Raw genomic sequence first — 15,567 nt, forward strand, 5'->3', positions numbered from 1 at the left:
ACGAAATTTTCCCGTTAATATCTCCGGCGATGAATGCGCTCGCTAGTCAGTCATTTAACAGACGTCCGAAGTGAAAGAAGGTGTTTCAGTATAGAATTGTGTCAACTCGTGTGATCTTCTCAACAAACTGGGATCAAAATAGAAATTTTACTGGTAATTATTAATCGGTTTAATAACTGCCAATCGATATACCGTGCATATTATATTTCTCACTCCTCGAATGAACTAATTTCGGAATAAACCAGTCTTCTATCCGGCGAGCCACGTCGTTAAGAGGAGCCATATCCGTCCACTATTCGTATAATTTTGGTCGAAGCAATAAGGGTTGATCGGTCACTCGTTCAATAATCATTTCGCAGCCTTTACCGACAACTCCACGCATGCCGAATTCGCGGCTTTCCGGCATTATTGAGATAGCCGGTTACAGCTGCTGCTAGAAATTTTACAACTCGTATTCTTCGTTTTTTCATTGCATCTGTGAAAGTCAATTGTATCGTATATTCATAGTTATAGAACTTCTGTCAACGCAAACTGCGATTTTAGCAGACACTTGAACAATGTTAGCAATTTTTTTTACACTACAATTGCAGTTATACTCGAATTGTCCGGCAGCTTCGACCAGATTTGCTTAAATCAGTATCTGACTGCAAATTTTTGCAACAATTTTTCAGGTGAATATATATTTGGATACGTGAAAATGAAGGGAGCAGTTGCCCTTTTACTGTTAGGGCTGGTCGCAGCCTTGGCAAGTGCCAAAGATGAGAAAAAAGACAAAGAGGACATTGGAACGGTGATAGGAATTGATTTGGGAACAACATATTCATGGTAATAATTACAAATAAAAATTGAATTATTAACCATCTATTTCCAGTCTTGATAAACCTGCATTTGAAATTCCACATTCCACAAACCTCTTGAGACTGAAGTACTGAATTTAATATTCCCGGCTGACTGGGGTTTGAAAAAACATTTTCGTTTTACTAATTTGGACATTTTTTTATACAGTGTCGGCGTTTACAAGAATGGTCGTGTGGAAATTATCGCCAACGATCAAGGAAACCGTATCACACCGTCTTATGTTGCGTTCACGCCGGATGGTGAAAGACTGATCGGTGACGCAGCCAAGAACCAGCTGACGACAAATCCTGAAAACACAGTATTTGACGCAAAGCGTTTGATTGGTCGAGAATGGTCAGACAGCACTGTTCAGCAGGATGTTAAGTTCTTCCCGTTCACTGTTATTGAGAAAAACAGTAAACCCCATATCAAAGTTTCCACTAGTCAGGGAGACAAGGTATTCGCACCTGAGGAAATATCTGCCATGGTTCTTAATAAAATGAAGGAAACTGCAGAGGCCTACTTGGGCAAGAAAGTCACACATGCCGTAGTCACTGTACCTGCGTACTTCAATGACGCTCAAAGACAGGTAAGATAATTGACAGTAAGATGTTCAATACCTTTTGTGCAAGAGTGCATCAACTCACTGAATATTCCTAGTTTTTACCATTGTTTACTATGTTCGATAATTACCCAAAGATTCCCAGCACTATGTCTCTTTTCGGCATCAAAATTTGCTTGAATATTGGTAGGTCCTGAAAATATATTATGAATTTTCTGTAAAACAGGCAACCAAAGATGCTGGAACTATTTCTGGTCTGAATGTTATGAGAATCATAAATGAGCCAACGGCTGCTGCAATTGCTTACGGTCTTGACAAGAAGGATGGAGAGAAGAATGTCTTAGTATTCGATCTGGGTGGTGGTACTTTTGACGTCAGTCTCTTGACTATTGACAACGGTGTGTTCGAAGTTGTGTCTACAAACGGTGACACCCATTTGGGAGGTGAAGACTTTGACCAGAGAGTTATGGACCACTTCATCAAACTCTACAAGAAGAAGAAGGGCAAAGACATCCGCAAAGATAACAGAGCCGTGCAGAAACTCCGAAGAGAAGTTGAGAAGGCGAAGAGAGCACTAAGCGCCAGTCACCAGGTAAATATGATTTAAATGTCTATTAACACTTGAAAAAAAAATTCAGCAGCACGAAAATCACCAAAACTTCAGCAAAACCTTTTGATCACAAGATTCGGATTTGAATTATCAAAGTTCAACTTCATACCGAAAACCGGAACGAAAGTCAGAACAAAATTTACATGTTTTATGAAATTTTCAGGTCAGGATTGAGATTGAATCCTTCTTCGAGGGTGAAGACTTCTCTGAGACGCTGACACGAGCCAAATTCGAAGAGCTGAACATGGATCTCTTCCGTAGTACGATGAAGCCTGTACAGAAAGTTTTGGAGGATGCAGACATGAGCAAAAAAGACGTAGATGAGATTGTTCTCGTTGGTGGATCCACAAGGATACCGAAGGTCCAGCAACTTGTGAAAGAATTCTTTGGCGGCAAGGAGCCATCGAGGGGCATCAATCCTGATGAAGCTGTAGCGTACGGAGCTGCGGTACAGGCTGGTGTACTTTCTGGGGAACAAGACACCGACGCAATTGTCCTTTTGGATGTTAACCCTCTGACCATGGGTATTGAAACTGTTGGAGGAGTTATGACCAAGCTTATCCCAAGGTAATTATTATCATTATGATTTGGTAATACATCAACATATTTTGATAGGTAAAGTTCATTTTTCATCAACGAAAATAAATGATCTCCAAATTAATTATTATTAGAATACTCTGAGAATTAGCCGTTAGATTCTAATACTGGCAAAAATTGGATTTTGAAAAATCATCAAAGTCTTGTAACATTTATTCGATATTTACCAAATGCTTAATTTGAAGGTTAATTAAGTTTCTCGTTCCGTTTACAGAAACACTGTAATCCCGACGAAAAAATCGCAAATATTCTCTACAGCATCGGACAATCAGCACACAGTAACGATTCAGGTTTACGAAGGTGAGAGACCGATGACCAAGGACAATCACTTGCTGGGCAAGTTTGATCTGACTGGCATCCCACCGGCGCCACGAGGAATCCCTCAAATTGAAGTGACTTTCGAAATCGACGCGAACGGTATATTGCAAGTATCTGCTGAGGACAAGGGAACTGGTAACCGTGAAAAAATCGTCATCACCAACGATCAGAATCGGTTGACACCAGATGACATTGAAAGGATGATCAAAGACGCTGAGAAGTTTGCCGATGATGACAAGAAACTGAAGGAGCGAGTGGAGGCGCGAAACGAACTCGAATCATACGCGTACTCGCTGAAGAATCAATTGTCTGATAAGGAAAAGCTCGGTGCCAAGGTCAGCGACTCTGATAAATCGAAAATGGAGGAAGCCATTGAAGAGAAGATCAAGTGGCTCGAAGACAATCAAGACACTGAACCGGAAGAATACAAGAAGCAAAAGAAGGAATTGGAGGAAATAGTTCAGCCTATTATTGCCAAGCTTTACCAAGGCGCGGGTGGTGTTCCACCAACAGGTGGTTCCCCTGATGAAGATGATGATCTTAAGGATGAACTTTAATTGCAGAGAGCCCTTTGCGTTCTATAGACTGAAAAAATCATCCTTTAAGCAAATACTTCAGATATTATTATACGACGATACCGACTTGTACACTGTACATAAATACGCAGCTGGATTCGTGATGGCAAAAAGTTTTTTTTTTCGCTAGCCAAGTAGAAAATAACGCGAGTTTAGAAGAGAAAGAAGCTAGACGTAAATCGTCGAATCGTTGTATCAGTCTTTGAAGCATATTTGCTGTAAAATAATTCCACCTCCATACCCCTGAAGGAAAAAAAATGAGACACGAAGCAGCAATATTTCCTTTTTCGGAATATTGTCTATGAAGGAGTTGAACGTCAATTCCTGTGTAAGACTTCACTGTGTTGTTAATTTATTTTGATTATTTTATATGTTCCATTAATATAGTAATCGAATACATTTGAAAATATTTGTGAGACTGGGAGTGAAGAGACAAAAGCGTATCTGATGCGTGAATGCCAGTGTAGTTTCTTATTGTTATTGTGGTATATGTGTAGCATATACAATAATATTGTATGAGTGCGTGAATGCAAGATGTATCCTATCAGTATCACAAAATAAACATTTTTTCAGTAAAGTAATCATCGTCCAAATTTTATAACAAACTCCCTTGTTATTGATTTTACATAAATTTATGGTAAAAAAGTTTGGTTCCACGTGATTCTAGAAACGCATCATTTTTATAACCAGCCTAACATGTAGAACGTATCCAAATAAATTTAATAATTTACATACTTATCTTTCCCATTGTCCATCTAATAAATGCATCGTAAAAGTGATTCTAAAACTTGCCAGAATTTCATTAAGCTTTGGTAATTACAACCCATCGTCAGAGTTCAATAATGTAATTTTTGCTACAGTTTGCTCATACAATTATTTTTCATTCTCGTCGTTATCGAGTACTGCGGCAGTATAATATCTCGATAATTCGGTGAACAGTGTTTATACAAAATCTAAAAATATATTTCTGTAAGTGAAAATTGGCCTTATTTAATTAGAATATTGGGAAATAGCTTGATAAGTCAATGGTCTGAGCTGCTCTCTAACAAGAGAGTGTTGATCGCCATGTGTTACAGTTAAAACTGCTGCAGCCTTTTTGAGCGTGTCAACTGCTCTGTTCGATTTCCCTAAATACAATTGTATCTTTCCTAATTTCAGATAGAGTAATCCTGTTAATGGGTGCATGGCGCCATAATATAATCTGAAAATGGTAAATGCAATGTACAGTAAGTAAAACTGAAATTGCTAGAAGAAGAAGTAGATAAGTGATACATGACTAATTATTGTGGATGTAATAACAAATTGAGCCATGCACAGGAAATCAGAGCACTTACAGATATCCAGGTATGAGTTTAGTTCCATAATGTTCAGCATCTTCCCAACAAGTGCCCAAATTGACTGCCGCTTCAAAAGCAGCATCGAGCGTTCGTACATGCTGCAAGTTGAGGGAATGTAATACGCCTTCCTGCTTCTTTAGGCATATTTTACTGACATCGAGATCTGAAGATTTGAGTTAAGTTGCTTACAGCCTGATCCCCTAACGTTTCGCCAGTTTTTTAGGGTAAACATTTCAATTTTGCTGCAATTTGGATACGTTATATTGTAAACGAAGATCCGCATGTCTACTTTTCGTAACGAAAAAAATAAAAAGAAATTCATGTTTAACCCTTTGTGGTACAGCGTCTCACACACTAGACACCTATTTTGAATTGGCTATTGAAAATTTATATTAAATTTTTGAAATATCGCTGTAATTTTTTTGCATAACTGGTCTACTAAGATGTCAATGTGGATATTTTAAAGGGTTTATGATGATTCCGAGAATATAGTGAGCGCTATAAATAAACAAAGTGTTGAAAACGCCTATTTTTAAAGAATAAATGTAACTGTGGGAAGGTTATGGGGACTAGAAAAGTGGAACTTCGTAATATTGGATTTTTGGAGTCGCTAAAAATGAATCTGACGTCAGAATTTAAAAATTCAAGACAGTGGATCCAATACGACGGACTGAAAATATAAGATTCAAGATAGCGGATCCAATACAGTGGACTGAAAATATAAGGTTCAAAGAATTTGACTGCAAGGAAAAATGTATGCTTCAAAGGGTTGACTCGTTTACATACACATGGCTAAAAGTGACGGAAAAACGTGTTTGTTGGCAGTTTCAAAGGATCCATCAAAATGGATATGATCTTTGGAAATAACAGATTTTTTACAAAAATCACAGATTAGGTTACATTTTTTTTCCGACCACAGGAACTGTTAGAAATTCGAAGACAAAAGTTCAATACATAAATGTGAAAAAATTTAGCAACGTCTTTTTTTTCAAGGGTGGATGGATTTTTATATCTTCTTATACAGTATGTTATAGCAATGAAACTGCAGCCAGATTAAAATTTTTACCTTAAAAAGCTGGCCGAAAGTTGGTGAATCCCACCAACCATTACAAGTCGACAATATAAGAGATATTATGTCACATCATATTTCATTACTCCGGTGTTTCGACAAGGATACATGCGACAGTCTTCATGCTTTGTAAATGATGTAGAGTAAATTCTGTAACTTCTTCAAACAAATCGCTCAGTGTTTCGGGTAGTTTTTCTCCACATTCTGAACAACTTTCCTCAGACGGAAAGCATGGAGCATCGCATGACGGACTCGGACAAGCAGCAGCCATCACAAACGGCTCAGGTGACGTGCATCGTTCACAGTTGCATCGAAAATAATAACCAGCTTGTAATTCAGTTTGTCTTTCTTCCGTGGAATTGAGCAGGTCGATGTATGATATTCTGATCTGATTTATTGTCGGTGAGAAAGATGGAACCAAACTAAATTTAGTACTTTTCATTAGTTAATCAATATAGTGTAATATTGAAACATTGCTTTGTAAGCCGAAAATTATCTATGTCTTATAGTAAAATCACAATTTCGCAAAATCATGGATAAAATAAGGATGCAATAAAGTATTATACTTCTTATCATGACATATGACTTCGATTGCTTTTGTAACTCACTTTAATAATGCATGCAGAATTGAGTTAGTATCGCTGAAAGTGAAATATCTCGGTATTTGTATTATTAATTTGAGTTGAAAATACTTGAGAACAAGTGGATTTCTATTTGTTATCCGAAAATCATGCTTTGCTGACAGCAAGTTAGATATTTATGTTGTATTTATTCATTAAATTTACACACCTGCGCAAAGTACTATGCATATAGGTATGATGAAACACAGGGAAAATCAGCACATGGTTCAAAAAATGCAATATAATGTGGAATGCGTGTTTATGTAATGAAATATCAACAATGATGAACAAACAAACAAACGGATGAGCAACACTTTGGACAAAACAACAAGTAACTACTATATGATGTAAGCACCCATATTTTATGCGAAGCAACTGCAAGCTGCAATTACTAACAGCAACAAGTAACGATCAGCATTATCTGTATGTAGTAAAAGAAATTGAGCATTTGTTAGCTTTTCGTACAATTGCAGAAGGAAAATGTTTCTTGGCAATCAAGCTCAATTCCAGCACTATTTAATACGATACAACAAATAGGCAAACTATGGTGTCATAATACGAAGAAAATAAACTCTGTAAGGAAATGATACAAGTTTAGTAAAAGCCTGGAAATACGAGTTTGTCTAAATAATATTATGAGCGCAGATTGATTAACCCTATCAGTCATAATAGTAAATATTCTTACCATCTATTTTATATCCATTTTTTATATATTTAGAGAACTTTTCAACATATTTTATTTCGGTTTTTGGCTATTTCTGATAGTCCACTAATAGGTTTTCAATACTCGAGACAAATTATTGCGACATAATGTAAATTATTATTGTTAGAAGTAAATTGATTGAAAAAAATGTAAGAAATGATGGAATATTTCTTTTCTGCGAAGGTTACCCCTCTACATGTACACATGTTTTACTTAAATTTTAAGTTTTTGGGGTTGCTGATTACGAATCTGGAATCGGATTTTAAAAATTCAAGATGGTGGATCTAATATGGCGGACAAAAATTTCAAATTTGCTCGAATCCGAAGACAAATCTCTGTCCAGGGTTTTTTGGGAAAATCAGATTTCCAAAATTGAGTATGGCAAATCCAATCAAACACATCGAAAACCCCTGCATAAAGTTTTTTGACTGTATTCGATCAAATTTGAAATTTTCGTCTGCTGTATTGGATCGACCATCTTCAATTTTTTAAATTTGACTTCCGATACGTAATCAGCAACCTCGAAAACCATGGAATACTACCTTGTTATAAAAGTTGACTCAGGACAATAATGTATGACTTAAAGGGTTAACAGATCAGTTTAGATCTGGAACTTCATTGAAAGCAAAACAATTGAATTATTCTGAATGATTGAGTTAACACGGTGGAATGAGTATTGAAACTTGTGTATTTTCATACCTCTGACCAATCTAATCGAGGTATATCTTCCAGGGCTCTAATGGTGATTGTAGTCCCTTCAAAAACAGCAACAGCATTTGGCTTGCAACTATGATCCATTACGGAAGGCCCTAGGTAAACCCCAGTTCCGATGCTGTTCATCTCTGAGTCTAATATGTTGAAAGAGTTGACGCACAGGCGACCATATATTCCCATCAACTCTGCTGAGTTTGGTAGAAGCGTCTCTCCGAGGACTTCAAATAAGACACCACATAGAGACGTAAAGTGTTCCATTCGTTTCACATCTTGTTTCAGATCGGAATAATCTGAAAAATGAGATGTATGAATTTGAGGATAGTTTGGCAGGACTGTCTGGATAGAAAATTAGAGAAAGAGAAGGAACTGTTTAAAAAATCTCTAGCAGTACTGTTTATGAGAATGATGATGATCATAAACGAAACAACAACTTGACTGTTTCACAAAAATGAATCCGAGAAAATTCAATAAACACAAGCTAAGATATCGACAATTTAACAGATAATTTTACAATTACAACGTTCAGACTGATTAAACGCTGGTATATATTTATCTGATTCCTATGTTTTTGTGCCTATACTGCTTGCTGACCAAATTTCCACATATTATCTGATTGTGAAAGACAATCAAGAAATTTTACCATACATTATAGTTGTAACATGCGTATATAATTTTTCACGAAAATCTGTTCCACCATTTTGAAAAAATCTGTGGTGAGTAAAATAAGCCCAAAAACATCAGAGTTACTCATTTTGAATGTCTAGTTATCAAAATTTTTCTCAAATTATTGATTTCTTAGCTGGCGTTATTCAAATTATCTCAGAATAATCTTTTTAACAAAGTAAAGATGACGTTTTATTTTGACGCTCAAAACATTGTTGTAAATTACATTGCTCAAGATTGTTTAAATGTTTTTTTCGTCTCTTTTTACAATATTTGAATCCCATTTGATTTTAATAATCTCTATAAATAAATTAAATGATTAGGTGTTTTCCATAATCTAATTATGAGATTGAACCCTTCAAAATGCGAGCTCGAAAAGTAGTTTTTCTGAAACTTGCCATTTGTTCTTGTTACTTACGAGACATAAGGTCCTTGAACTTCCTGAATCTTGTCTCTGTGTAAAAGCCTTGCTCGTCTGCTCCACCTTTGTTCAACTTTATGACTATTCGTGCCATTAATCTAGCTGCGTCAGGAATTATTCTTGGTGATATTCGCTTCAAATTTGTACACTCGAACTTGTGTATGCCCCATGATTCTTTTTGACAGTGGCGATCGCAGTAATATACACATTGACACGCTGAACATTTCAGTAGTTTACTGCTATAAAGTGAATACCATTGAATGTATTAGCAACTCATTATTAAAGCTTCTCAATTACACAAGAATGTTCTTTCAGTTAATACATTCATTTATAAGAAATTCAATCGTATCAAAATTGTTGTGATGCAAAGTGATACAATGTAACAGTAAATTTAAACGTTTTCAACCTGCTGTAAAGTAGTCAAAGAATTATCAATGCAGCTAATTTCAGTGAGAAATGTATCATGTGATATCTGCAAAACTCTGAATTAGAAGAATAATTACAGATGAAACAAACAGATAAAGTGGGGAAGAAATCGCTGCCAATTTGTACACATGTTAATAATTGGCGAGCCAATTTTATTGTTATTATACCTCCGCAAGCAGTTGTCGCATCTGTCATTTCTGTATTTAGACATCAAAACAAACGCGAACGGTGTCGCGGTTGAGATTACTGAGCCTTTCAGAATTTGACTATGTTCACCCTTCATATTGATGATCAGTAATTAATGTCATTCTACTTATCGCCCCTAAATTCTGATTCTTAAATATGAATTGCTTTCCTACAACCCAGCGGTATTCATAATTTTAGTCGAATTTCAGTCATACAGTGCAAATGAACCCCGATCGGACGCAACGGACTGCGTGTTGCTGCGTGTCTGATTCACGTGCACTGACCTCTATAGTAATTGCCACGGGTAACACCCGTATTCATAGTCCTTCCTTGAGGAACAAGGATTCCTTGTTCTCATTTCACATTTCATGAACAAGGAATCCTTGTTCCTCAAGGAAGGACTATGAATACGGGTTCTCATTTCACGTTTCATGAACAAGGTATCCTTGTTCCTCAAGGGAGGACTATGAATACGGGTGTAAGGTAAGGTTTCATGAAGGACAGGGAACAAAATTGCAGTATTCTGCCGTACCGACTCGGTTTTACTTTAGGCGGTCTTTTCGAGCCAAGCGTACGTTTGCAATATAAGTCGTAGGTGGGTCGAAGATGAATATCGCAAATACGCGAGGCAAAAAATGGTTGCCTCCTTGTTGCACACGATTTTTTACATAACAAGAGATGTTACGCGTGTTTTCGTGAAGCACGAAATTGAGGTTAGAGTCGCATAATATCAGATTTGTTCGCGGCACCACTTGCGCGCAGTACAGAAAAGACCACTTGTAACTTTTTAGAACTTATGGCCGTGTTCGACGATCTCTTCGTTTTGATGAATTCCTTCAAAATGATAGCAGTGCACGCGCAGAACGTACTTCCTGCTGCGCGAGACCGGCACATGCGTAAATTATTACAATGAGGATATAACCTCAAAACTTGGTAAAATGTGTCAAGAAGTTATGTGCTTTACCATAACTTCTTGCTTTTGAGACATCTTTTGTTACAAGGTATAAAGAAAAATCGACAGTAAAAACAATACCGACAGTGTTTGACACGTGGTTTGACCAATTTACCCAGGTTTTGAGGTTATATTTTCATCGTAATAATTTGCGCATGTGCCGGTGTCGCGCAGCAGGAAGTACGTTCTGGGCGTGCGCTCCTATCATTTTAAAGGTTCGTCAAAAAGAAGAGACCGTCCACTGGAGATTAGTGAGATTGTCGAACACGGCCGGAGTGGTCTTTTCAGTACTTCACGCATGCGTATTCGCAGCTTGCTCAACCGACAAAAAAAGGGTACTTTGTGTACGGTACGCATGAAGGACCGTGTATAACATGCTGGCGTTATATAATAGCTATTTCCATACCTAGGATGTAAAGTATTACGCCCGTGGTGCGAACAATATTTTTCGTCCTACGTAGGCGTAAACGGGCTTTAATTCTTAAAAAATAAAAAGGCTTAAAATCCTGCTTTACGCCTGCTATAAAGAAAAATCAATTTCCGTACATGCGAACAACCAAAGCAACGAACTTTTCTAATCCGGACTGCGTCGATAATGTTAGGAAATTCTTTCACCGATGCTCCCAGAAGCGGCCCTCAGGTAACTCCAAGGCTGACTGTCTTTAACAATGTTTGTTACAATCAACCAACTACGCCAGTGAATATTTCAAACATTTTCCCGACTAAATACGTAATAAAATTATTACATTCGGTTTAATGATTAAATCAGATTTGCTTTGTGAGGATATAGGATTTTCAAGGGATTAAGCGGGTATTCGCTAATGTTACGATCGAAAAAAAATATATTTTTCAAATACGATTTTTTCTATGATCTTACTGGATTACAAATCAAAGATTTTTTTAGCAGAGATGTAAAATATAGGAGTAATGAAGGTTTGCAACCAAGCGAGTGCAGGTTGAAAATTGACCTGGTTTCGCAGCTGTTGTTCGTCCAATTGTTATTCCCTGAAAAACCTTTAAACGCATATTTCATAAAATTACTTTTGTCGAACTCAATATCATATCTTGAAAACTTTTTCACGATGTTTACACTAATTGACCAAAATTAAAACGTTCAAATCTCATTTGACTCGTACATAAATTTTCTGTAGTCTAAAGCAATATTAAAACATAATTCATGCAGAATTTCTATTCTCTATAACAAACGAAGGTTTGAAATGTCTGTGCAAAGTCGACCATATTGTTATTGTTTCAAGTACTTATCTTTAGTCATTTTTTATTTCATGCGTTGTTATCTGATTGATTTTAGTTCTAGCTATATAGAGGACTTTCCTGAATTATGTAGAACTTTTGTTTTTTCATTTCTGACCAACATAAGAGGTGCAATCCTCTAGACAATCGTCGGACTGCTGCAACTTCTGCATTTTTTTTATCAAACCAAATTTCAGTTGCAAATTTGTTACGTACGTCGAAAAACCATTTAAATTATAATTTTTTTGAATAAATAAAAAGATTCGTGAATATCACCTACTTTTTGGTCTTTTACTATAGCGTGTACCTCTTTAACTCTTGCAGGACCTTGACATTTCATTTCAACTTTTTAGTTTAAAAACCTTGAATTTTGCTGTCAATGTCATTGTGTTAAATGGTGAAAAAGATTTTTAAAACTACAGATGCAATCTGCATGATTTTTTTATATTAACTCATGCACACGTTGAGGAGTGAGTTCAAACAGTTTTCACTCGCGAAATTAGTCCTTAAACTTTAGACGCGTTTTTCTCGAAACTTACGTTTTCACAACGGTGTACACTATACACGATATTACGAGTGGTAATCGATCGAAGATGCGATTTTGTCGTTTTCATTTTTTATTAAATAGTTATATTGATAATGATACAACAGGTTACGTCAAATTTCAAAATAAATGAGGACCCTAAAATATTAGTTGGCAAAATATATTGTATTCGATGAAATTTATTCGATTTCGAATAAATGTGGACATGCGAATTGTCTTGTGTCCAATTCCGAATCACACAATGAAACGAATAGTCACAATCGTTGAAATAATAAATGTTCGAAACTGATAATGTTTCAATTCGTCATTCCGAATATTCGTTTCCAATTCGAACGCAATTCGTTTTTGTGTACTGGGAAGATCAATGTTTTCAATTTGATGATCCAAATATTTTACAATTGCCCTCGGAATCGCTATTATAACGAATAGTTTGGCATAAGGGATATCTGGAATTTGTGTATTTGTAACCTGAATTCGTAGCTTTAAAACTGAAAATCATTTAAAAAACTGCAATAGAGTTGAAATTAAAAAAAAAAATTAAACTATTCGGAACCTTTGTTATAATCTTCATCATAATCAGCTTGTTTTCTATAAAAACGCGAAATGTTCCTGTATGGATGGTTTCAAAAGTGGATGGTCTGCGACGGTAAATGTTGGAAATTTAAATTGTATGTTGATAGCTGGCTTGATTTCATTGCTAAAGATCATATGCACTTTAATATATTGAAGTGCAAGTTAATTATTATAATAACAATTATTATAATAATCAACAGTAATCAATAAATTGAGTTGGCACTGCAGTTTTACTAGTTAGGAACTATAGGGCTTTGACGTCATGCTTGTGGCTGCCATTTGTGCGATAATTATATAGGTATACTTGAAATCAGAATAAATTTAATGTTGTCTCACCTCGCGAAACAATTGTCACATCGGTTCCATCGAAAAAGTGACTTGAGCACATACACAAACGGTTTAGCACTAAGAAGACTTGTTCCTTTACTGATATTAGCTCTATTTTTGTAATCGTTATTTGTAAACCTCATTCTCACATATAACTTATATTTTGTTGGATGAACTTCAAAGATTTAGTATCCAGCTGCTTCCGTCGACGTAATAAAAGAAACTGAAACTATGAATTGAGTGCGTTACTCGCGACGCTGGGCCAATCTTTAAATTGAGTCCCACGTTACACATAAAGATACCTAGATCCAATGAGCTTGTGTGTATCAGCATTCTATACTGCAACCCTAAAATTAACCACTAGGTTTTTTCAGATGACACCAAGTTTAACACGGTATTATAAATAGACTCATCATGGTTCTCAACCTGTAGAAATAGATGCTGCATATATTTCCAGGCATATACCGTCTCTGCAACAGTTACGTATTACGGATAATCAAGCCTCTCAGCATTTCACACAGCAGTTCATTCCCCTGGAAATGAGATCAAATGAGTCTAATGAAAAATTTTACTCTCGCCAGATTTTCTTTCAGCGGAAAATCTTCAAGGGCATGACGATTGAGCATGGAGGTATAATTTCTTATATAATAATTCGGCTGATCACTGATGTACAACTACACATGTTCCAATTGAACACGTGATATTCCTTGACTTTTATATTGGTATACATAGTATTTGATACCTGCATATGTATTGATCTAGCAATTACATGGCGTAGATGAATTGCATGAAATGATCAAACGACCTAGCTTTTATACCTTATATCTTTGCCGCGAGTATTCAGTCGTTTGAATGCAGCTTAATAGACTTAATGACATTCAAATTTGATATACTCATAATGTAATGACAAGATAAAATATTAACAATTGATATAATTTTATACCTAAGCTATACTTTCAGGTAGTAATTCATTACGTTGATATCATATTCCGATTATTAGTTGCGATTACATAGCCATAATATACATACTGGTGGATTCTAAATTCACTGTAATAAGTGATTTTGAAGTTAGGCGGAATTTATACAAGTGAACGTTTAAATGGCCATGGTTCTTCTGCTTGGAAAGTAAACCAATCTCCATTGTCAATTATTGCCATTGTTGCTATTATGCAAAACTGTGGTTACGTGATACTAAATTTTTGAATTCCCGTTCGTATCGTTCGATAGAATTAGATAATATGATTATTATACGTACGAATTCGATTTACAGTTGCGCACTGATTGTGAGAGTGCATATTTTTTGGGTTTTCCACTTTTCGATAAGTTGAAAACAGGGAAATCTACACTAACAGTGCTCAATTTTTATTTTTTCAAGTCGAATCACCATAATAATAAGGTGGAGAAATGGAAATCTCTTTTTTCTTTCAACTGCAGTATAAACTAATCAGATTTTAAATATGTCAGAAAGTGTGATAGTTGATCGTTCTGATGATCTCACAATGAAACTCAAATGCTTGTAATTTCATTCAGCATCAACACAGTGTTTTTTGAAAAGGTTAAAAATATTTTTACTAATAATAAGTTGATATACTATAATATCTACGAATCCCACGAACTATATGTATACTCGGAATTCCGAAGCCACGTGCGCAGCGATTGTATTCAGATTGCTTATTCACATTCTTTCGCACATTACAGGTTCTTCATATATCATGCCGCATGTGTATTTTATATCGAGAATTTTGCTAAATACGTACGTATAAATCTCACGGCTTTAACAAATATATTTCGACACTTATAATTATTATCTCATTGATTTGCAACGATGGATCGTACGAAAGAGACATATAGCGGTTAGAGTAAAATTATCGAAATTCAAAAACGGTACAAAAATAGCATGGAAAACCATTCTCTGGATGATTTAGTGATAAATATACCAGCAATTATTGCTATATGCTCTAAGAATGATAAAGGAGGAAAGGTGGCTCTGCAAGTGTCCCCGAACTAGAAAGAGAGAGAGAGAGAGAGACAATGAATCTATTTTTCTCTCTCTATGGCGCATACAACATACAATTAGGCGCTCTACACAGGTACTTTCATTTTCTTTCTCTTTCTAGTAGGGTCGCTGAAGTAGCTCCCCTACTCTATTCTTATACTTCTTATACTCTATGTTGATAGTAGAGTAATTTAGAGGCAGTAGCATGAAGTAATTAGATATTAGACAATAAAAGTTTCAACGCGCATGTTCAGACTTCGGATAGTTGAATACGGATCAGTATCAT

At 35.9% G+C, this 15,567-nt stretch overlaps 2 protein-coding genes across 5 annotated transcripts; one reads left to right on the forward strand and one right to left on the reverse strand.

Moving 5' to 3' along the window:
- The first annotated feature begins 25 nt into the window (after positions 1 to 25).
- On the forward strand, positions 26 to 4,080 carry LOC107218780 (endoplasmic reticulum chaperone BiP). The gene is made up of 6 exons (XM_015656786.2): positions 26 to 153; positions 672 to 825; positions 1,006 to 1,426; positions 1,626 to 1,991; positions 2,173 to 2,576; positions 2,821 to 4,080. Exons 2-6 carry the CDS (start codon positions 698 to 700, stop codon positions 3,479 to 3,481), a joined length of 1,980 nt encoding a protein of 659 aa, XP_015512272.1. The 5' UTR covers positions 26 to 153; positions 672 to 697; the 3' UTR covers positions 3,482 to 4,080.
- On the reverse strand, positions 3,635 to 13,537 carry LOC107218789 (histone-lysine N-methyltransferase SMYD3). 4 transcript variants are annotated; one of them, XM_015656799.2, is made up of 7 exons: positions 9,923 to 10,058; positions 9,620 to 9,807; positions 9,024 to 9,265; positions 7,928 to 8,232; positions 6,014 to 6,293; positions 4,834 to 4,999; positions 3,635 to 4,700 (listed from the first exon to the last, which is right to left on the reverse strand). In XM_015656799.2, exons 2-7 carry the CDS (start codon positions 9,733 to 9,735, stop codon positions 4,490 to 4,492), a joined length of 1,320 nt encoding a protein of 439 aa, XP_015512285.1. In that variant the 5' UTR covers positions 9,736 to 9,807; positions 9,923 to 10,058; the 3' UTR covers positions 3,635 to 4,489. The 4 variants fall into 4 exon arrangements, with proteins under 4 accessions (XP_015512285.1, XP_015512284.1, XP_046588644.1 ...); XM_015656798.2 differs by lacking the exons at positions 9,620 to 9,807; positions 9,923 to 10,058 and adding an exon at positions 13,295 to 13,537; XM_046732688.1 differs by lacking the exons at positions 9,620 to 9,807; positions 9,923 to 10,058 and adding an exon at positions 10,175 to 10,472.
- Positions 13,538 to 15,567: the final 2,030 nt, after the last annotated feature.

Source organism: Neodiprion lecontei, chromosome 2 (assembly GCF_021901455.1).
Source record: "Neodiprion lecontei isolate iyNeoLeco1 chromosome 2, iyNeoLeco1.1, whole genome shotgun sequence".
Taxonomy (NCBI): Eukaryota; Metazoa; Arthropoda; class Insecta; order Hymenoptera; family Diprionidae; genus Neodiprion; species Neodiprion lecontei.

Excerpts from the sequence above, each read along its gene's own strand:
- LOC107218780 (XM_015656786.2), top strand. The coding sequence starts at position 698 with ATGAAGGGAGCAGTTGCCCTTTTACTGTTAGGGCTGGTCGCAGCCTTG. Across the intron at positions 1,427-1,625 it reads TCAATGACGCTCAAAGACAG|GCAACCAAAGATGCTGGAAC; the intron begins GTAAGATAATTG and ends TCTGTAAAACAG. Across the intron at positions 2,577-2,820 it reads ATGACCAAGCTTATCCCAAG|AAACACTGTAATCCCGACGA; the intron begins GTAATTATTATC and ends TTCCGTTTACAG.
- LOC107218789 (XM_015656798.2), bottom strand. The coding sequence starts at position 13,428 with ATGAGGTTTACAAATAACGATTACAAAAATAGAGCTAATATCAGTAAA. Across the intron at positions 9,266-13,294 it reads TGTGACAATTGTTTCGCGAG|CAGTAAACTACTGAAATGTT; the intron begins GTGAGACAACAT and ends TTCACTTTATAG. Across the intron at positions 4,701-4,833 it reads AAACTCATACCTGGATATCT|ATTATATTATGGCGCCATGC; the intron begins GTAAGTGCTCTG and ends TACCATTTTCAG.